Source organism: Octopus bimaculoides, chromosome 2 (genome assembly GCF_046866305.1).
Source record: "Octopus bimaculoides isolate indiv1 chromosome 2, ASM4686630v1, whole genome shotgun sequence".
Taxonomy (NCBI): Eukaryota; Metazoa; Mollusca; class Cephalopoda; order Octopoda; family Octopodidae; genus Octopus; species Octopus bimaculoides.
Window position 1 is genome coordinate 82364593 of NC_142929.1, and position 24220 is coordinate 82388812.

A 24220-nucleotide genomic window follows, 5' to 3' on the forward strand; every position below is an offset into this window, starting at 1 on the left:
GTGTGTGTGTGTATCTGTAGAGGCAGTACTGTTGGCCTTTCTCGGAAAGGTGTAACGGAATTTAGCACTGCATTTTAAAAACCACGGATGAAGTTTCATTTTACTCGAGGTCCGTACGTATGCGCGCGCGCACAGACACATACATAGTGGAAGAGAGAGAGAGAGAGAGAGAGAGAGAGAGAGAGAGAGAGAGAGAGAGAGGGGTAAGATGATATTCGATTCATAATTATTTCTTGCAACTCGAGTTTCATGTTACTGCGATCTTCAGGCGAGTACGCATGAAGGAAGTGACGAGAAAATTAATTTAGTTTAAGCCCCATTGTCTTAAAGCATGAAATGCATCAAACACACATAAGGAGACACAAATGCAAGATATGCTGATATTTCTGCCTCAAATCTATCCTACCTAATCACCAACACCACGAACACCATTGCAAATACCACTGTCACCACCAATGAAATAACCCAGGGGTAAAAATACATTTTGTTGTTTTGCACCAAGTCAGGCAAGACCGAGTAGATATTCTAGTTATAATTTATATTCTTTGCCCTTCCTTCATTTATATCAGTATAGATTAATTTGAGAGAGGTGTTTGGTAACAATTTCTAGCAAATTTTCTTACTGCTCACTGCCCTCAAAATCTCATGATGTTTTGTTGAATTGTTTCGTTCTCTGTCCACCCTTCCCGTTTGTACACGTTCATGACTGTATTTTATCAACCCAACAAACACTCCACCCTTTGTACAAACTTTACTTCTCACAGTCCTCCTATCCTAAGTTCAAATCCCACGCGAAACAGCGTCCCTTTCTTCATCTTTTCATTTATTTCATTTCATTTCTTTACTGTTTCACTGACCGTTTTATTGCTATTAACTTCCTCTTTGATCTTTCTTTTATCGAGTAAATATGGCGGTCGGCGTTCAATAAAACAGGTAAAAACCCCAAATGATTTCGGACGAGATTACCCCCACGTTGCCCACACCCAAACACACACACATCACCCCACAAAATTCATGACAATCTTTATTCCTTTTTTTATTTTATTCAATTTGTTCTTGCTGACCACAATTCATAAAGAGACCATCTTTTATAAATTACAACGAACGGATGTACCTGTCTACCCGGTTCTGATAAATATGTATATTATACACGCACACACATATATATATACATATATACACATACATATTTGTGTGAGTGTGTGTAAAGGTCTACTCCCAGATATCGAACCCGTTATCTCTACAACCATCCGTATCTGTTACATCCGCCATTTTCTGATATATTTATCTCTCAATCTAAACATTTATCTTTTAACTTACATCCAACGTTTATGTTATCTTACATATATATATATATATATTACATATAACACACACACACACATGTATACAATAGACGTTAATACATACGTGTGTGCGCATGTTAGGCTAACGCAAAACGCGATGAATATATGCAAATGCATGATATATATATATATATGTGTGTGTGTGTGTGTGTGTGTATCCTGTAACGGTGGCGTGAAATAATGTATATAAAACGCGAGTGGGCTGGGATGAACGGATACTCTAAACGCATATACGCACGCGCACACACACACACACACACACACACACACACACACATAGTAACATGTAAACATGTATATACAGTTGATACTGACAAGCACGCATACACATACATATACATTAATCACAGGCACATGCAGAAATGCACACATACGAACATACACAGAAACACGCATTTATACTTGAACGCGCGCGCGCACAGGACACAGACACACAGACACACACGCACACATACACACACGTAAACACGTCGATCCGAACACACAGACATATAAACACGAAAGAAAGAGAGAGGATAGAGGAAGGGAGGGAGTGGATGGTCGTGCTTTTAATTGCTTCATGGTATATTGAACTAATTAGAGATAGAAGAACCAGCTGGGATCAATAAGGGCGGGAGGTGGGGGTGGGATAAAGGACGGGAAGTAGAGGCGATGATGATGATGATGGTGGCAGCGGTGGTGAAGAGATGGATCGTCTGAATAATCAGGAAAGAAGTTGAGAGCAGGAGGGGGAAGGGGGTGACGCAAAGGACACGAAACGAAGAGGTGGATTAGGTTATGCGTTTGCCTATGTTTATCTATACCACATCTATATAACACACACACACACACACACACAAATATATATAAATACACACACATACACACACATTATATTCACGTACTCGTTCGTCATCTCCGCATTTATCTATCGATTTAATCATCTTATATCCGGTTTCGAACCCATATCAGAACATTCAGTTTGATGAGGGGTGTAGTTTTAAATAACAATAATTCAGATATAATGATTACGTTATATACACACACACACATACATATACGCATATATATATATATATATATATATATATATATATATATATATATATATATATATATATATATATATATATACGTACATATATATATTATATGTATATATGTATGACAAATACATACGTATAATACATATAGACACAGACACACACATATATGTATATATATATATATATATATATATATATATATATATATATATATATATATATATATATACGTAACAAGTACGTACATACATGCAGAGAGAGAGAGAGAGAGAGGTGTATATGCATGAGAGTATAAATAAAATGACAAGAGGAGTAGTGAGAGAGAAGCAAGAAATTCCTGAAATCGGTGGCAATGTGCGTATGTACGTGTGTAATAGGAGGAGTGTCACTGGATGAGAGAGGGGAGAAATGTTGAAGGGGATGGGTGATTGTGATCCATTCGGGCGGAGGACGTTCACACAAGACAAGATGGATGAGAAGCGGTTTGAACTTTGAGACCTTCCGTCAAATAAATAGAGGAGAAACGAAATAAACAAACAGTCATCATCCCCACCACCGCCATTACTCTCAGTGCCGCCACACCCCATCCTGGGCCAGACACACCACTCAAACTACATCGCCTCGTCTCTGTATCTCCTGTCCAGCACTCTGACATAACATCACAACTACCATCATACAAATTCTTTTATTCTTTTACTTGTTTTAGTCATTTGACAGCGGCCATGCTGGAGCACTGCCATAAAAGTTTTTTTTTCTTTTTAGACGATGAAATCGACCCCGGGACTTATTCTTTGTATGCCTAGTACGTATTCTATCGGTCTTTTGCCGAACCGCTAATGTACAGGGACGTAAACACACCAACATCGATTGTCAAGCGACGGTGAAGAGACAAGGACAATCAAAGACACACACGCATAAATACATATACAAGCACACACACACCACACATATACAGTGGGCTTCTTTTAGTTTTCGTCTACCAAATCCACTGACAAGGTCTTGGTCGGCGCGAGGCCTATGGTAGAAGACACTTGCCCAAGGTGCCACGCAGTGGAACGGAACCTAAAACTATGTGATCGGGGAGCAAGTATCTTACCACACAGCCATGCCTGAGCATAATATATATATATATATATATATATATATATATGTATGTATGTATATATGTATGTATGTATATATGTATATGTATCAATAGATAAAGAAAGGGAGGTATATGTATGTATATATGGGTGTGTGCGTGTATATGTGCAGCGTAGGTAGGGGGGTCTTTGGGTTCATCGTTTTTAGGACAACAGTTGGGGGGGGGCAGTGCATTGACCCCACGACACACATTTTTGGCGATCGTTATTACTTGAAACCCAGGTCTATCCTGGTTCAACAGACAAAGATTCCAGCCGTGACCATCCCGTCCATACATTTAGGACATTCGTGAATGTCTTCTGTCATTACTCAAGGCATCTGACTGTGATTTGTGATAATTTCACTTCTATTTCTAACACCTAAATACGTCCTTCCCTTCCTTTTGGTTTCATTCCCTGACCATTCTATAGAATGGAAGTGGGTCAAGGCTGTGTCCAGAGATTGACCACTGTCCACTACACACTTGAAGGAGTGCAGACAGGAGTGGGGGACCAGCTCATGAACGATGGTCGAATGGTTCTTATGATTAACATACTCCAGGTCCACCAACTGAAGAACGGGAAAATCCATCATCCTAGGGCTTACACACACTTTCCAATTTACAAAGACACTTTGGGAGATTTTTATCCCAGGTGCCGTGCACTGGAATTGAACTCTGAAAAAATAAGATATGGCGGAGTCTCTCTTTCTCTCTGTCTCTCTCTTTCTCTCCGGATGCTTGTAAAACATCCGATTCATAGATAGGGATATATAGATATATATATTCTATGTATGTATTAGCGCAGGAGTGGCTGTGTGGTAAGTAGTTTGATTACCAACCACATAGTTCCGGGTTCAGTCCCACTACGTGACACCTTGGGCAAAGTGTCTTCTACTAGCCTCGGGCCGACCAAAGCCTTGCGAGTGGATTTGGTAGACGGAAACTGAAAGAAACCCGTCGTATATATATATATATATATATATATTATATATCGCTAAAGAACCGATGGTGGCATGTCTACGTCCCAGTAACTTAGCGGTTCGGCAAAAATGCTGGAAGAATAAGTACTAGGATTACAAAGTATAAGTCAAAGTATATATATATATATTCTTTTAATTCTTTTATTTGTTTCATTCAATTGACTGCTGCCAAACTGGAGCACCGCATTTAGTAGAACAAATCGCCCCCAGGACTTATACTTTGTAATCCTAGTACTTATTCTTCCAGCATTTTTGCCGAACCGCTAAGTTACTGGGACGTAGACATGCCACCATCGGTTCTTTAGCGATATATAATATATATATATATATATATATATATATATATATATATATATATATATATATATATATCTTTCCTTTCCTGAGCGTCCAATAATACTATCCATATCACGTCCTCACTTTGTTGTTTTTTTGTTTTTTTGTTATTGTGTTTTTGAACTATATATATATATATGTATGTATGTGTGTGTTTTAATGATCTTAAGGCGTTACAAAGAAACAAATCACGCACTAAAAACGCAAGTCGTTAAATGATGGCGATGATGATTGGTAGCGGAGACGCCAATAAATACATACCATGTATATATATATATATATCATGTACATATATGTGTGCGTTTGGTTCTGGATGTGTCTGTGTATGTGTTTGCGTGCTGCCTAAGATCGCCTCAGAGCTACGACGCACTCTTTTCACAGGAAGAAAAAATAAACAAATACGTTAAAAAACACAAATATGAAATAAAAAAAGAGAGAGTAGAGAGCGTAAGAGATATTTAGAGAGGAGGGAGATATAAGATAAAGAGATGAAAAGATAGAGGAGAGGAGAGGGAGAGAAAGAGCCAAGCCCCGGCGCGTAATGAATGAGACGAACGAAGCCAAGTGGAAAAACCCGATCTTGTGAAGGAGAGAGAGAAACAGCAGTAAGTAGCGAGGGAGTGGGAGCTGGCGAGGAGAGGGTATAAGAGACAGAGACAGAGAGAGAGCGAAACGGGATGCGTACGTGTGTATTCGTAGTTTTTTGTATATCTCAATGTGTGTGTGGTAAAGCGGTTGTAACGAGGTGAGTGGAAGGGGGAGTGAGAGCGAAAGATTACACAGTGAAAGAAGGAGGAGGTGTTTGTAGTGTATATGCGGAGGGAAGAGGAGAGCGGGGGAAGCCTGCAACAGCCTCAAACAGCCTCGCCGGCGACATACAGACACACACACACACACGTCATATAATGTGGCTGTGTATATTCAACTCAATGTCAATTGTAAAATTTCTCTGTATGATCATATATATATATATATATATATATGATCATACAGAAAAATTTTACATACGTATATATCTGTATATATTATGCATTGGGCTTGGTGGAATAAAAAGAAAAGAACTCAATACAAGCTAAGAGTATATACATTATTCGGCAGTAAAGTTACATAAGTAACTCAACAGCCCAGAGTTTCGTACATCACATGCATACTGATGTGTGTGAGTGAATTTACCACACATATATATAAGAAGCAGATTGTTTTGTATATATATATATATATATATATATATATATATATATATATATATATATATATTATATCAATATATACATATATTATGAGTATATACAATATGTGTGTGAGTGTATGTATATACATATAAATAAATACATATTACAGATATACATACAATATACATGACGTCCGGTACCATACACATTCATATCTATATCTATATCTATATATATATATATATGTGTATGAATGCGTGTGTGTGTGTATATATACGCCATAAAAGAAACTCACAAAGTACAAAGTAATAAATAAAAAGAAATAGAAAAAATCCGGGAAAAAGAGAAATAAAAAAACACCAAAAGAGCAAAAGTAAATAAAAAATACGAAATAAAAAAATATCTGAAAAAATTGGAAAAAGCATAAAACAAAAATTGTTACAAAAAGCATAAAAGAGAACAAAACAAAATAGAGAAAAAGCAGCGGCTGTTGGAGTGGTGGTAGTGGATGTGGGATATAAAGATGAAAGAGAGAGAGGTGGTGGGAGGAGATAATCTATGAGAGAACTAGGTGGTGGTTGTTGATGGTGGTGGCGGCGTATCAGTGTAGACGTGATGGTGAGAGGATAGTAGGGTGTGTGGCGAGACAGCGGCCGCTATTATTCTTAATGCGGTGGTGGTGGTGGAGGAGGTGACGGACGCCGTGCTGCCGCTGCTGCTGCTGCTGTTAGTGGTGACGTCGGCGGATAAACCGAAAGCGGCGGTGAGAGAGAAACACGGAAGGTAGGGGGGAGTGAGACAGAGATCTGAAGGTGGTAGGAGGCGAGGTGAGAGGTGAGAGAACTCGGCGGCAGTTGAGAGACGGAGACGGGGTGTTTTTGTAAAGAGTGAGGGAGGATAGAGGGGAAGAGAATTTATTGACGACGATAAAAGAGACGATAATAGGGCGACGGTGGCGGGACAAGAAGGAGGTGGAGGGCAGACTACGACGAAGGTGTTGTTTGCGCTTCAGTGACTCCTGTTCCAGTCAGTGCGCGCGTCAATGCGAGTATGGTTGTAGTGTATCTGTATGTGGACGAACAGAATAGATATGTAAATGTGTGTATATAAGTGTATATATGTGTGTTCCCTAGTTTTTAATAGGTTTATTGTATCTAGCAGTTGTATACTCTATATACGTATATGTATATCTGTGTATATATACATATATGTATATATGAGGTAGATGGATACACACACACATATTTATATATATACATATGTATACATATGTATATAAGAGGTAGATGGATACACACATATTTATATATATATATATTTATACATATGTATATATGAGGTAGATGGATACACACACATATTTATATATATACATATGTATACATATGTATACATATGTATATATGAGGTAGATGGATACACACATATTTATATATATATTTATTTATACATATGTATATATGAGGTAGATGGATACACACACATATTTACATATATACATATGTATACATATGTATATATATGTATATATGAGGTAGATGGATACACACACATATTTATATATATACATATGTATACATATGTATTTATATGTTTATATGAGGTAGATGGATACACACACACATATTTATATATATATATATATATATATATATTTGTGTGTGTGTGCGAACGAGAAGCACGCGACGAAGCGGATAAAAGTTTTACTAGCAAGACGAACACACAGACACGGAGCAGAAAGCTTAAAATCGGTTCGTCTTAAACAAAAATACGAAGTTGGAGGAAGAAATATGATAGACACAGAGAAATGAGACGTTGTGAGGGTCATGCTGTTCCGCGAAAAGACAGTGATACCAAAAGAGCCGAGTAATAACTACTACTACTATTACTACTACTACTACTACTAATAATAATAATAATGATAATAATTTCTCATCGAGATAGACAAACCCTCACGGGTATGATGGATCAATTATATCGATCTTCAGAAATTGATTGAAAAACTTATTACCCCTCTCTCCGATTGACAGTAAAAATTATCCAAGGTCAACATTTAGTTGGGTGGAGTACCATCGGATGTTTATTAGAATATATAACATTTGGCCGGCGAAATCAAACATTATAAAGTGGAGAAAAGAAAGGGATAAGAGAGAGGGGTGGGTTAACGACGTATATTACTGGTATCCTTTTATTGCGCGCGCACACACACTCCGTAATGCTTTCTGAAATCCCATCTCTGGATTTGACACACTTACCTGAGTTAATTTTTTTCTTTTTAATGAATTGGTCCAGAAAGAAGACTAAACCAGTGGTCCTTTTAGGAGATGGAAGGAGGGAGGGACTAGAACAGGATGAGCACAGACGCTTCAGAGGCGGGATGGTCATGTCTTAACTATGCTTCGATCATTAAGTTTGAGCAGTTAGGATTGACCTGGGTTTAAACACCAAATCCTATTGTCGCCACACAGGGATCAAGGTATAGAGTTATTCACACACATATGTCTATGCCTTGTGTGTGTGTGTGTGCGTATACATGCATACATACATACATACATACATACATATATATATATATATATATATATATATATATATATATATATATATATATATATACTTATACATACACACATAGACATACATATTAATAAACACAGACACATACTCTCACAGAACAGTGGAGACGAACAAATAAATCGATCACATATATATACGTATATATCTATATATGTGAAGGATGGTAACGGTGGAGGTAGGGGCTTAAGTAATTTATAGGTAAGAATATGCCAGCTGTTTATCGAACTGTATGCGTTTGTGTGTGTGTGTGTATATATATATATGAACACATAATAATATATACATACACGCACGCACACACACACAAGAATAAACACATCATGTGCCTGTATATATGTGTTGTATATTGATAAGTGTAAATGTGAAACGGCAGAAAACCATTCCATTATCGGTGAGCCTTAAGCACAGCGATCGGCGCCTCTCTTATCAAACCTAATCGATTTTTATTGTTTGGCGCCAATCAATAAATGTACATCACACACACAGTTGTCTGTACTAATGTCTGTATACATGTGCATATATATATATATATATATATATATATATATAGAGAGAGAGAGAGAGAGAGAGAGAGAGGGGGGGGACGCACACATTATACACTTATGTTTATGTATATATACGTGGGGAGGGGGGCATGTATAGTATGTGTGTGTGTGTCTCCGTATGTGGTGGTGCTCCAGCATGACTACATAATGAAATATTAGTGTAACAGAAAGGAGAATACCCATAGCTTGCGCGCGTGCGCGCACGTACGTGTGTATGCAATAATAGCAACGGGTTGTTATGGTCCTCCGTCGGTAGCGACAACGAATGTTCCAGTTAACATAAAATATCTGCTGGCTGACTTAAACCGCAAGTGGTCGAGTATTTCACAGACAGTTGTACGTACCCTTAATACTGACGCCTGCAAATACTGTCAAACATGACAAAGGACGACTATTTGAATTGCTGCTGTTACGGGTGAGATCTGATCCACGCGACTATCTTCCATATCTACCCGTACTTCGACTCGAAGATACATACTAATGACGCCACCCTCAAAGAATTGAACACGCGACTTTTGATTGTCGTGTCTCTAAATACGAAAATTAACTTCATTTTAAAGAAAGCAATATATACCCGGTAGCCACCCGAGTTTTTCTACTGCTTTCGCACCTGTTGATCTCCCCATGACCATCACCACCACCACCTTCCGCCCTCACGGCCGCAGCCAAAGCACGAAGCTAAACACAACAGCCAAATCTTCATTTTAAAAGCAACGCATATCCCCCCCCCCCCATAAGGCCGAAACGGGGGCACCCGACACTTTTTAATAATTGAAATTATAAAACGGGCCACGGCTTCAAGTCGTTGGTTTGGGTCATCTTGCTCAGAGTTGGTCAAGAGTAGACAATGGCTAAAATATTAAATATAAACAAAAGTTTTTTTTTCAAATGACTTTCTGAAAATATATTGGAGAAAGTTGAATGACACAATCCGTGTATTTGTGCTGCGTGTATGTATACACACACACACATATATATATACATGCGCATACACACACATAGTTTTAATAATGTATGCCATAACACGAAACTCTCAGCCTTTGTGCCCCTTATGTAATTTTACAACAGATTAAAATGTGTATACATATATATATATATATATATAGAGAGAGAGAGAGAGAGAGAGAGAGAAATACATATAACTGTCTGTTACTTTGTATTATCTACTCCCTCTTTCCCTCTCTTAGTCTGGCTTCCGCCGACCCCCCCCCCCCCTTGTCTCCATCACCACCCACTATCCCCCCACACAGCCGCCACCTCCGTCGGCTGCGGCGGCGGCGGCGTGATCCGCCCATCCTTCCCCTACCAACCCAACACCTTAGCCACCCACAGCTTTTTTGCGGAGGAGCCGCTGCTGCTGCCTGCTGCAGCTAACGCACACACACACACACTCACGTACGCTACATACATACACGTACACAAACAAATACACAATGACAGAGTCCGGTACATACACACGTACACAACAGAATTCGGTACTCAAACACAAACACACACACACTATAAATAAATATGCAGTTATGTGTGCTTAAAATCATATATACACATACATAACTATAAAGATATATATATACATACATACACTTACACATAGCTATATATATGTATATATATATAATTATATATATATTTATATATACATACACTTACACATAGCCATATATATATATATACATATATTTATATATATATATATATATATATATATATATGTATGTTATGTATGAATACATCATACATACATATCTATCTATATGTATATATAGATATAAATATATACATACATGTGTGGATGTATGTATGTATGTATATGACGATGTAAACAAATATAAATTTGGTGACGTAGGAGCAATAAAAACAAGAAAAAATTCTTACATTGGCATAATACCAACAATCTACAGCAATCTGTGCACACACACACAAACACACATACATACGTGCATATATATATATATATATATATATATATATATACGTACATATATACGTATATATATATATATATATATATATAATATATATATATATATACACGTATATATATATATATATATATATATATATATATATATATATATATATATATATATATATATATATATACACACACACACACGCATACGTACATTTGAGTGGTAAGTGTATATATAAACGTCATAGCAGAGATAACGACCTGACACATATATATACAGTCATAGACATATATGCATTCAATTCATCTATACACTTACACACACACACGTATACATACGCACACCCATAAATAAACACGAACTAAAGAAAGTCAGAAAACGTTCTTGATTAATAAGTTTTATAAAAGTGAGCAAAGTTTTCGTAGATAGAGAGAAAGAATTTTTTTTTTTAAAGTCGTAAATAATATTTTTTTTTTTAAATGAAGGAAGATGAACCTCCGACCCCCAACATCCTTGTAATAAAGAAATTCATTAATTATCTTTGTAATTAGTAATCACAAAATCAAATTAAAAACAAGGCAGTAGAAGAAAAGTTTCAGAAAAGTTTATATCGAGCGTGAAGTTAAGTCAAACAAAAACATTGCGTCTTTGGTGAACATGGTAGAAATAGCAGCTAAATCTAGCTCAGATTTATCTTAAGAAGGGATCGACACATTGGAGAATTTTGTCTTGGATATCGGAAATTGAAGTGGTGGTCACTGTTTGAAACAACTTTGATAATAAAATCCATTTGACCAACGTCAAACAACATCAACTACAAACGATGGTGATGATCGCTTGACATGCTAGAAATAACAGTCAACCCTAACCCTAACCCTAACCCTAACCCTAACCTCAAATAACGTTCTACTGTCTTATACAAGAGGAAACATTTTGACCAATGTAGTCCCTTTCATAGGCGGGATGGCCGCTGTTGGAACACCCTGGATCATAGGTCGAATATACCTCTCATCCTTTCGGGGTCGATGAAATAAGTTGGAGTTGATGTAACCCACTAACCCCCTCCCTTCACAATTTCAGGCTTATTCAACGTTACTGCTGCAAACATTGAATGAGATTTTAAGAGGTTCATGCTGTTCCGAAGAACATTAGCCGGGTGGAGTGTGCAATATCAGCTCACCCGGAAATCGAAAGTACGTGTGGTACTAGTCCGCCTCGGCAACAGTAGCTCCTTCTTATTGCATCCCCGACCAAATAAAGGGCCGTACACAATCAATTTCCAGATTTAAAGGATAAGCTAAATAAGATGTAGTGATGTTCATGCTATTCTCATAGCTACTGACACCATTCACAGCCCTTCATTCAAGGGCTACCACAATTTACTGTCGCTGGTCACCAACAGTTTTGCTTATGAAGGGCCACTTAGGCTTTTTACTAATTGTGGTCATTTGTCAGTGTGGCCATGCTGGGGCTGTACCTTCAAAATTCCTAATCGATCATATATCGATCTCACTTCAGCCTGCTACTTATTTTATCGAAAAGATACGATTCGATGTGTGTATGTATGATGCAAAAGATATAATACACATATATATATATATATATACATACACGTGAGTGTGTGTGTGTGTGTGTGTGTGTGTGTGTGTGTGTGTGTGTGTGTGTGTGTGTGTGTGTGAGAAAGGAACAACATGATTTCTGTGATGTTTATGCATTTCCGAAGTAAGAGAAACTTGGCCAAAGACCTTAACGACGATCTTCGTCCGTGATTGGAGTAGCATAATTGTTCACTTTATACTAAATTACTATATAATAATAATGATGATGATGATGATGATGACGATATTTTTTAAAACTAACATAAGCGACCATATTTTTGTGGAGAGAAAGGGATGTGTATATTATTGCTTAATTAAATCGCCTGCTTCCCTAAACACCTAACTACGAGTAGGGCTCGGTTGTAAATCATATATGAAGAGACTATCGATAATTGTTAGAGAAAATAAAACAATTTTTTGTTTTAAATCAACTAAATATTTTTCTTTTACTAAAGTTAAACGCCGCAAAATGAAAACTTAAAAACAAAAATTTAAACTACATCAATTATATTTTTGTTTCTTTTTACTTTGTTTAAATAAAATATATTAATGATGGTTGCATTACATATCTATGTGTATATGTGTGTATACATACATACATGCGTGCATATTTCATAATATCAATATCAAAATGAAAATGATTTTTTTAATTAAAATTAGCTATAATATATAAATATATATATATATATATATATATATATATATATGCGTGCTTTATATATATATATATATATATATATATATATATATATATATATATATATATATATATATATATACATACATATATAAAGCACGCACACAAACCAGCTGAAACCCCAAATAAAGTGCGTTTACTTACCACAGGTGAACTTATGCGACAACCGTCGCAGTCACAGACGGCCGAATGTACAGTTAAAATCCCTTTGGAGAGCAAAAGTTTCATGCTTTTGCCGTGGTGCCTTATAGAGCGTTTCCAATCTTTGGCTGATTCGCGTCCGCTAACGTACTGAAATTCATTTGGTGTTAACCAAGAACCTTGGAAATAAATGCAGGGCCCTTTACTTCCCTGGCATAATTTCGACAGGTACATAAGGGCCTTGTTTTGGCCACATTCAACCTCTAAAATCACCTGTCCATCCTGATAAATAGGTTTAAGATATTCTTCGGATCCTTCCAGTGAACACGTCACGCTTGTGTAACCGGACGAAGAAGTCCGCGTGGAAGAATTGCGCTTGGCGTTTGGATTGCTGCTATTAGATGATGAAGATGATGATGATGTTGTTGTTGTGGTTGTCGTCGTAGTCGATGACGATAACGATATTGTCTTCTGTTGTGACGATAACGACGACGACGACGACGACGATGATGATGATAGTGTGGCTAAAGCTGCTAGTGACGGCGGTGGTGGTGGTTTTAATATGAGTGGCACTACAACCGCGGCTGAGCTACGTCTATCCATGTTGCCAACACTGCCGGTCTGCTGGGTTGGCCTACTGCTGCTGCTGCTGCTGCTGCTGGTGGCGGTCGTCGTCGTCGTAGTGGTGGAGGTGGTGGTGGTGCTGGTACACGTCGAGTACGAGGCTGCTGCTGATACTGAAGCCGCTGCCGTCGCCACCGCCGCCGCCGCTGCTGCTACTGCTGTCATCGTCGTAGTTGTCGTTACGGGCGTTATTGTTGTTGTTGTTGTTGTTGATCCGGTCGCTGTTGTTGTTGTTTTTGTTTCAGTCGTTGGCGGAGTCGCGATATGGGGGGTGGCTGCGGAAAGCACCGGTCTTTCACCCGTCACAGCTGCTACTACTGCTGCTGCTACTGCTGCTGCTGTTGCTGCTGCTGGTGTCGCCACTTCCTTCTCCTTCCCCTCCGACCTCGTCACCGTTTGTGTTTTCTTGGCTGTTTTTGTCAATGGCGATGGCGGTGGCGACGCAGAGGCTGGTGGTGGAAGCGGTGGCGATGGTGGTGGCGGCGGAAGAGTTGCTGGTGATAAGGGTACGTGCTGTGGCGATGGTGGTGGCGGCGGCGGCGGCGGTGGTGGTGGTGGTGACTGTGGAGGTGGCGGTGGTGGTGGTGGTGGTGGTGGCGATTGTGGTGGTAGTGGCGGTGGTGTCTGTGGCGGCGGCGGCGGCGGCGGTGGTGGTGGTGGCGTTTCTGGTGGCGGCGGCGGCGGCGGCGGTGACGAGGGTGACGCTGTTGTTCCAGTTGCTGTGATGATGGTGGAAGTGGTGGAGGTGGTGGTGGTCATGTCTGTCCCAGTCGACTCAGCGACGACCACCGGGATTGAAACCGCCATGGCCGACACCGGAGATCTCTCCTCCGATATAGTGTGGTCGTCACGGTCTTTTCTATTTGCTGTAGATGTTGTTGTTGTTGTTGTTGGTGTTGGTGGTGGTGGTGGTGGTGGTGGTGCTGTCACCAACGACGACGGTATTGAAGGTGATGACGGTGGTAGTTGTGGTGGCGGTGGTGTAACTTCTTTCACGTCGGGACTAACGTTGTTGTTGTTGTTACGGTTGCTAATTGCGATGCGGGCGACTGAGCAAGTCTCGCCGTCGTCAGTGTCAAAGGTGGTGTTGGCTGTGGTGGTGGCGTTGGAGTTAGTAATTGCCGACAGCGGGTGAGAGGCGACAGCAGCCAGGTAGACGGCGCGGCTGCTGCTGCTACACTCGGCTACCGCTGCCACGCCCCCCTCCGACCGACCATTCACTGTCTCCACCGCCGCCGCCGCCGCCGCTGTCGTCGTCTTAGGCGCCTTCCTCACTTTCAGCCTAGCCTTCGCCGCCGTCGACTTGGACGCCTTTACCCTCACCTTCTGCGACGCCACCTCCTCTGCTACGGTCAATGCCGCTCCGTGGATAGTCGTGATGTTACTGCCGATGGTATTGGCGCTGGTATTAGTGGTAGAGCTATCACTGCTACTGCTACTGGTACTGGTATGACCGAAGACTCCGTAGATGATCGTATTGTTTCTGGTATTAGTATCGGTGGTGAGGCTGGTGGCGGTAACGCTGGCGTTATCGTCAGAGATGGTCGGAGAGGTGCTGGTGGTGGCGTTAATTGTGATGCTGTTGTTTTTGTTATTGGCGGTGGTGTCAGTGTTAATGTTATAGTTGTTGTTCTTGGTGGTGGTGGTGGTGGTGGTGGTGGTGTTATCAGTTTTAAAGGTAGTTTCCTCGTCGTTGTCGCCACTCTCTGTTACTGTTGCTGGTGACGACGACGACGATGATGATGTTGGAATTCTGTCATCACCAGAGTTAAACGCTGACGGCAGCAGTGGTGGTGGTGGTGATGGCGGCGTTGTCAGCGGTGGCGTTGAGTGACGTGACGGACTTGTTAGCTGAGACGTTGACCGATTTCCCGTTGTCGTCGTCGTTGCTGTGGATGTTTTTGTTGTTGTTGTTGGTGGTGTTACTGCTGCTGCCGGTGCTGCCGGTGCTGCCGATGTTGTTGTTGCTATTGATTCTTCTGCTACAGTTGTTGTTATTGTTGTTACTGCACTTAACGCTGAACACGATAGAAGTGTCGTGTGATCATTGTTGTTGTTGTCGTTATAAGTATAAAAAGTCGTAGGAGTGGTAACAGTAGTAGTAGTAGTAGTAGTTGTTGTTGTATCTGTAATGTCACGGGTCCGTTGACGATGGTGGCGATGGTATGGGTGGAGAGGATCCTGTTGTTGTTGTTGGGTTGGCAGGGTTTGTTGTATTCCACGATAATAACAACTTCGACGGCTTCTGCCGGCAGAGGACGCTTCACTGGTGATGGTGGTGCCGAGGGCAAAGGAGCCTCGTCTCGTGTAAGGGTGAACCCTTTGTGGACCGACGAAGGCCGGAGACACAACCGGACCAGCCGACCTATTCTTCGTAATGGCGTCCACCGGCCGGCGACAGTCGCCGACGTAGTTTCGGTTGCAGTACTTCCTGTTGTTGTTGTTGTTGTTAGTGGTGGTGGATGTGGCGGTAATAGCAGTACAAGTAGTAGCCTTGTTGTAGTGATAATACAAGTTGCTGTTGTTGTTATTGTGGCATAAATAGAAGTTGTTGCTGCTGTTTCTGTTGTTGTTACAGTTGTTGATGTTGTTGCGGTAGTTGTTATTCCTGTGGTTGACACAGTTGACAGAATTAGTGGTGATGCTGCTGTTGTTATTATTATTATTATTGGTGGTGTTGTTGTTGTTGTTGGTGGTGGCGGTGGTGGTGGTAGCGACGGCGATGCTAACCTTGTTAATGTTATTGTTGTCGCGACAGTAGTAGTAATTGTTGTTGCTGTTGTGGTTCTTATTACAAGTCGTATTGGTGGTGGTGATGGTGGTGGCGGTTGTGGTGGTGATGGTGGTGGCAGCCGGGACTATTGTTTTGCTGACAATAGCTGCGGCGGTGGCAGGGGTGGAGGTGGTGACCTGTCCCTTCAGATAATTGTTCCTCACCCCAACTGTTGACGGTGACGGCGGTCGCCTAGCGTGGTTTGTGCATTTGTCGGGTGAACAACTGCGGGTAACCTCCAATCCGGATGACAGTAAACTGCTGCCGTTGTTGTTGTTGTTGTTATTCTTCGTAGTGGTGGCGATGGAGGCGGAAGTAGTGGTGGTGGTGGAGGTGTGGTGCTGATGATGGTGAACGTGGTGGTGATGAAGATCGTGTTGCTGCCGATGGTGGTGGTTGTGGTGATACTGGGGAGTTTGCTGGAGTAAACGATTGCTGTTGCTGTTGTTGTTGTGATGATGATGGTAGTGGTACGGGGTGTCGGAGGTGGGGGTGGTGATGACAGTATTATTGGTGTTGATGTGGGTTGTTGCAGTGGTGGTGGTGGCAGCGTCAGCGCTGTTATTGTTTTTGTTGTTGATGTGTGGTTGATGTTGTTGAAACTGAAGCTGTTGAGGGTAATGATGGTGATGGTGATGGTTAGCGCGGTGGTTAATATTACCGATGTTGTTGTTGTTGTTGTTGTTACTGAAAGTAGTTGTGGTGCCGGTGGTGGTGTGGTTTGTCGTGGCGGTGAGCGTGGACGAGGTTTCGAAACTAGCTGTGATCTTTAACCCTCTGCCAACGAGCTGCAGCGATTCTTGTTGTTGTTGTTGCTGCTGCTGCTGCTGAAGATAGTGATGGTGTAATTGCTGCTGTTGTTGTTGTTGTTGTTGTTGTTTTTGATAAGGGTTGATCGGGTAGCGAAGATACGGGTGCGGGTAATTACGGTGATGCAGGTATTGTTGGTGGGGATTCACACTTTTATATGTTGTTGCTTTTACTTGTTGTTGTTGTTCCTGTATTTTGTCACAAGAGTTTTGGTAACTGTTGTTGTAGTTGTTGCTGTTAGTAGCGGTGGTGGCGGCGGTGGTAGTGGTGGTGGTGGTGGTGGCGGTGACAGAACTGTTACTGGTGTTGTCAACAGTGATGTTGTAGTAGCTGTTGTTTGTGATGATGCTGCTGCTACTGTTGCTGGTGGCGCTGGTGTTTCTATTGTCAATATTGTTGCTGTTGTTGTTGTTGTTAGTGGTGGTGGTGGTGGTGGTGTAATATTGTTTGTTTTCGTGGGTAGACGACGTTGAAGTGTTATCAGAGTGTCGGGTAGCGGGGCTGGGCGTTGGGGTTGAGGTAGAGGCGAGGTTGTCACCGTCGCCAATAGCGACGACAGACGTGCTGGTATGAGAGAGATTACTATTAGCACTATCAGTAGTATTAGTAGTAATATTAGTAGTAGTAGCAGTAATGGTAACAGGAGGGAGAGCGTCGGTGGCGGTGGCGGTGGTAGTGGTGGTGGTGGTAGGGTGAACAACAGAAACTTTAGTGCAACCGCTGTCGCCTTCTTCAGTGGTGGACACAGACGGAGCGACGACGGCTGTGGTAGTGGTGGTGTCGGCGATGGCAATGACCGCTGTCCTGGCTGCTGCTGCACTCCAGTCCCTTGTGGTGGCTCTGTTGGGGGCGGCGGTGTGTTGTACTGCCGTAGATGATGATGATGATGATGATGACACAGATGACAATACAGTTGTTGTTGCTGCTGGTGTTTTCCTAGTTTTTCTAGTTTTTCTTGTACTTCTTGTTATTGTTGCTGTTGTTGTTGTTGGCGACGTTGACGCTGTGACTGCAGGGGATGCGGCAGGTATGAAAGCCTCTTCTTCTCCTGTTGATGCCGAAGTTGCGGGAGCAGTCGTGGTAGCGGCAGCAGCAGTAGTAGTTGTAGAAGTAGTATTAGTAGTAGTAGTTAATAAAGAAGATATACAGGAATCGGCGGTGGTGGCGGTAGTGGCGGTGGTGTGTGGATCGGCACTGGTGGCGACGGTGGCGACATGGGCAGCGGGTGGCGTGGAAAACAGACCACCTGGAGGGTGACGACTGGAGGTCAAAGGTGATACAGCGGTAGCGACAGTAAAGCAGTGGTGGTGGCCATATTCGGATAGGCTGACAGTTGATAGGGATGATGATGGAGGCGGAGACGGCGGTGTTGGTGGCTGTGGAGGTAATATTGATGCGTTTGTTGTTGTTGATGATGCTGGTTGTGGTAGTGGTGATGATGAAGATGGTGGAGTTTGCCGTTGGTCATCCTCCCCACCATCGCCGCAGACCACCCCACTCTCACCACGACCACCACCACCGACCGGTGTTGGGGGTGGTGGGGGTGACGCTGTTAAACACTGTTTGTTCAACAACCTGTTGCTGGTGTTGTTGTTGTTGTTGTTTGTTTTCGTGTTCTTTTTAATGTTATGCGTATTTTTTTTAATTTTCTTGTTTTTGTGTTTGTTATTGTTGATATTGTACTCACTATTGTTGCTGTTGCAGTTGTTGTTGTCGTCGTTGCGGCTACTCCGCGTTCTCGTAGTTATAGTAGTAGCAGTAGTAGTAGTAGCAGTAGTAGTAGTAGGAGTAACAGTATTACAACTGTTGTTGTTTTTGTTGTTATTGTTGTTGCTATTGTTGTGGTTCTTGCGGCTTCTTGTAATAGTAGTAGTAGTAGTGGTAGTAGAAGTGTCAGTAGCAGTGGTTGCTGTAGCTGTTGTTGTAGTTGCAGTGTGGTTGTTGTTGTTGCTGTTGTTGTTGATCATAATATCCGTCATTGAATTGTTGTTGTTGTTCGCCGTGGTGTTCTTATTGTTGTTTGATGTTGTCGAAGTGCTGGTGGCGGCGGCGGCGGTGATGTTGCTGTTGTGCCGTTTACACGCGCTGTTGTTGTGAAGCTTTCTTCCCATTGTTGCAAACGAATGAATAACGACGACGAGATGACGACGATGACGGCGGCAGCGGTGGTGGCGGCGGCGGCGGCTGCAACTACGACGACGATGACGACGACGAAAGTGCTGATGATGATGATGATGATGATTGTGTATATAAGGAAGCTGGTGGTGTTGTTTTCCTTTGCTGCTGCTGATGATGATAACGACAACGACAAGGATGATGATGATGCTAGCTGTATGTGTGTGCGCCTGTTTGTGTGTCGGGCAAGGGTTGAAGAAGTGTGGTGGTGGGGTGGATGAAATCTCCCTCCTCTTCTGCCTCCCCCCTTATATCTCTCCCAACCACAATATTTCACTGGAAAAAACCCTACACACCAACCGACCACTGACGTTGTGTCGACATCTTCTGATAGAGAAACTCCACAATCTAACTTTCTCTCTCGCTTTCTCTCTCTCTCTCTCTCTCTCTCTCTCTCTCTCTCTCTCTCTCTCTCTCTTTATTCATATAAACACTCTCTCTCTCTTCTCTATGTCTCTCCTTTTGTGTCTTTCCTCTTTCGCCCGCGCTCTCTCCTTCTATCCATCACTCTATCGCCCTTCCTTTCTCTCTATACATCTCTCTTGTTTCCAACTTTTTCTCTCTCTCTCACTAATTCATTCATTCCTCTCACTAAATCACACACATACGCACGCATACACATACACATACACATACATACACACACACATACACACACACATACATACATACATACATACATACATACATACAGATTCACTCACGTTTTCTCTGATTCTCTACCTTATTTTGCTGTTCATTCGATTTACACCACCTCCACCTCCACCACCACCACCACCACCACCTCCACCACCACCACCACCACCACTACCACCACCGCCGCCACCGCCGCCGCCGCCGCCATTAAAACTTTCTCTCTATCTTTCGTCCAAACATCTCTTTTCCTTATTTCTCTCCACAGGTTCTTTCTTACTCTTTCTCTCTTTCTCCGTCAGTCCCTCCCCATTTCCTTGTCTCTTCTTTCTATTCATTTATTCTTCTCCCTCTCCACACGTCCCTTTTTATGTCTTTCATTTACCTGTCTGTCTGTCTGTCTGACTGTCTGTCAATCTGTCCGTCTTAAAGTTTACCGCTCTCACCCCCCCCCCCCCCCACCACCACCGCCTCCGCCGCCGTTATCAGCTAAACAACAACAGCCGCCACCACCCACCTTCGCCACTGTCATAGCAAAGTGTCATCGCCTCCATTTTAACCACCGAATTATCGTTCTCACAACTGATTTGTAATGATGATGGTGATGGTGATGGTGGTAGTCACCGTCGCCACCACCACTTTACTGCTTTTTACCACCCTTGCTGCCACCGCCATCACCCCCGCCTCATCCGCCCCTATCTCCACCATCGCCGCCAACTCCGCCATTGTGCCATTGCCGTAACCCGTAACCCCAGCCCTTCCCTGCCGCTCCCACAAACCTCGCTCTTACCAATAAACATCGTAAACACCGCAGCCATCCTCGTCGTCGCCACCGTCATCGCATCGCTATCATTATTTCCTCTCCCACCACCACCTTCAGCATAAGCATCGTATCATAAACATGGCCACCCTTACTGCCACCCCCACACCCGCTACCGCTACCCGTGTCTTTATCACCCACCATCTTGGTAAATATCGTTCTGGCTCGCTCTGCGCCGCCACCACTAGCATTAGTAATAGCTTATCGCAATCGCCGTCGCCGCCACCGACAACACTTCCTCAACATCCCCACCTCCACAGCAAACAGAGTCACCACCTCCACCATAGTTATAACATAAAAAAAATTATATAAAAAGCAACACAGCTCCGTGCCACCACTACCATCATCATGTATTGCAACCACCACCGTCGCCACTACCACTACAACCTCCCATCACTTCTCCACCATCGTCTTAACACAACAAACACCACCACCGCTACTACCATCACGTCTACAACCATATTTCGGTAAACATACATTCACACACGCACACACACACACACACATTCAGGGACACACATATGCAGACACCAACACATATACACACACACAATTGTATATAGTCGCCTATACACAGTCATATGCGAACAGATCCACACACACGCACATACACACGTACAGACAGATATACACACTTAGACACACACAGTCGTATCCATACACATTGCAGAGAAACCTCACCGCCGCCATCCCCACTAGAATTCCCTCCCTTCGGCACCATCTCCACCGCCACCGTATACGTCACTTCCTTTCCCTTATACTTCTTTCTTTCCTTCTTTCCATCATTATACTTTTTTATTTTCTTTCTCGTTTATATATTTATATTTTTATTTTATTTATTTATCTATTTATTTATCTATTTATTTATTTATTTTCCTCCATCAGTTCGTTTCTTCTCCATCAGCACCACCGCCACCAGCAACACATCACGCACCGCCGCCATTATCATCAACATAAAGCCGCCACCCTCCGCCGTCACCTCCACAACCGCCACCACCACCACTACCAACGCATTAGTCGTCTCCGTCAATAGTTAAACCCCACACACCGTCATGCTCACCACACACACACACACACATATAACGCCCCCATACCTCCTCTTCCATACCGCTCACTCCATCACCGTTTCTCCCCCACCCCGGCCCGCCTTTCTCCCTTTCACCTTCTCTCACCTTCCAACCTCCCCTTCTCTCCTACTTACCGCCCTTCTGCTGCATATATACATACTTATATACATACATGTATATATATATATATATATATATGTATGAACATACATATATATACACATTACCATATATATATATATATATATATATACATAATACACACATATGCCTAAATGCATATATCTATATATATATATAGATAGATAGATCACGTACACACATATATTTATATACATATACATATATAAAAAACATACACAAATACAAAATTTTATGTTCACAACACAGATATGTGTATATGTATACGTATATATATCTATACACACACATATATATATATACATATACATATACATATACATTCATAAATACATATATACATATATCTCTCTCTCTCTCCCTCTCCCTCCCTGTATATAAATATACAGATATATATATATATTTGTATCTATATGTATATACACACACATATTTATATATATACATATGTATATATCTTCTATACACGTGAACACATATTTTTTTTCCTTTCTGCAGTTCTTTTCTCTCTCTCCCCCCCTTTCCTTACTTCACCACGGCTCCTCCTCCTCCTCCTCTTGTCCGCCATCTTTCCTCCTTATCCTGCCAGCCGCCATTATCCTCCGCCACCCACCCCGACTCTCCTCACTCCTCCACCACACCACATCTTCCTCCACCCTGTCCCTCACCCTTCCTCTTCGCTTACCTACGCTCCATCGACCACAACGCGTACGTGTTCACACGCATATGCACATACACATACACCATACGCATGCACATACATAATTACCAACGTATATAGACGGACATATGCATATACGCTTATGTGTATGTATGCATATTATGTTTATATGTGTATATATCTATCTATCTATATATATATATACATACACACACATATATAAACGTATACGTTAAATGTGTATATGTTATGTGAATATGTCAGTGTTATGTATGTGTATGAGTGTGTATATATATTTATATGCGCTAATCGATGCACACACACACACAAATATATGTACTTAGACATATACATACCTACATAAACACATATATACGTATATATATATATATATATATATATATATATATATATATATATATATATATATATATATATATATATATATATATATACATATACAGATATATATATATATATATATATATATATATATATACATATACAGACAAACACACACGTATATATTTCTATATGTAAAACTATATGAAGCTATATACTTCCACACATGTTCCTACACATCAACGCGTGTGTGTGTGCTTATAAACGTATCTGCACGTATACTGTTTACAATGAACATACACTCACATACGTATAAGTACGCACGCGTGCAGAGAAAAAGTATAACCTACGCAGGAAAGCACTCATTGCACACACAGACACATACACATACACACACACACACACACACACGCACACACACGCACGCACACACACACACACTATAACCTACAGAATGTGTATGTATTTATATACACATCCTAGACACATATTCATACTCATGTAAGGACAAACACTATTTTCATACACATTTATACGTACATAGACAAGCACACAAACACACACATATATATACACACTTATACACACACACACGTGTTCACAGATGCCAAAAAATTCTCAAGACCCGAACAAACACTGACGTTCACACATACACACAGTTCTGCGCATGCACATATATGTATGTATATATAAATATATGTATGTGTGTGTGTATATATAT

At 41.4% G+C, this 24220-nt stretch overlaps 1 protein-coding gene across 1 annotated transcript in view; it reads right to left on the reverse strand.

Moving 5' to 3' along the window:
• LOC128251575 (uncharacterized) overlaps positions 1-20202 on the reverse strand; it is a 37730-nt gene extending 17528 nt beyond the window's left edge. Inside the window, exon 1 of the mRNA XM_089347092.1 lies at positions 13457-20202. Coding sequence (XP_089203218.1) covers positions 13457-19771 — 6315 coding nt within the window. The 5' untranslated portion in view covers positions 19772-20202. The remainder of the gene's footprint in view (positions 1-13456) is intronic.
• Between the last annotated feature and the right edge of the window lie 4018 nt (positions 20203-24220).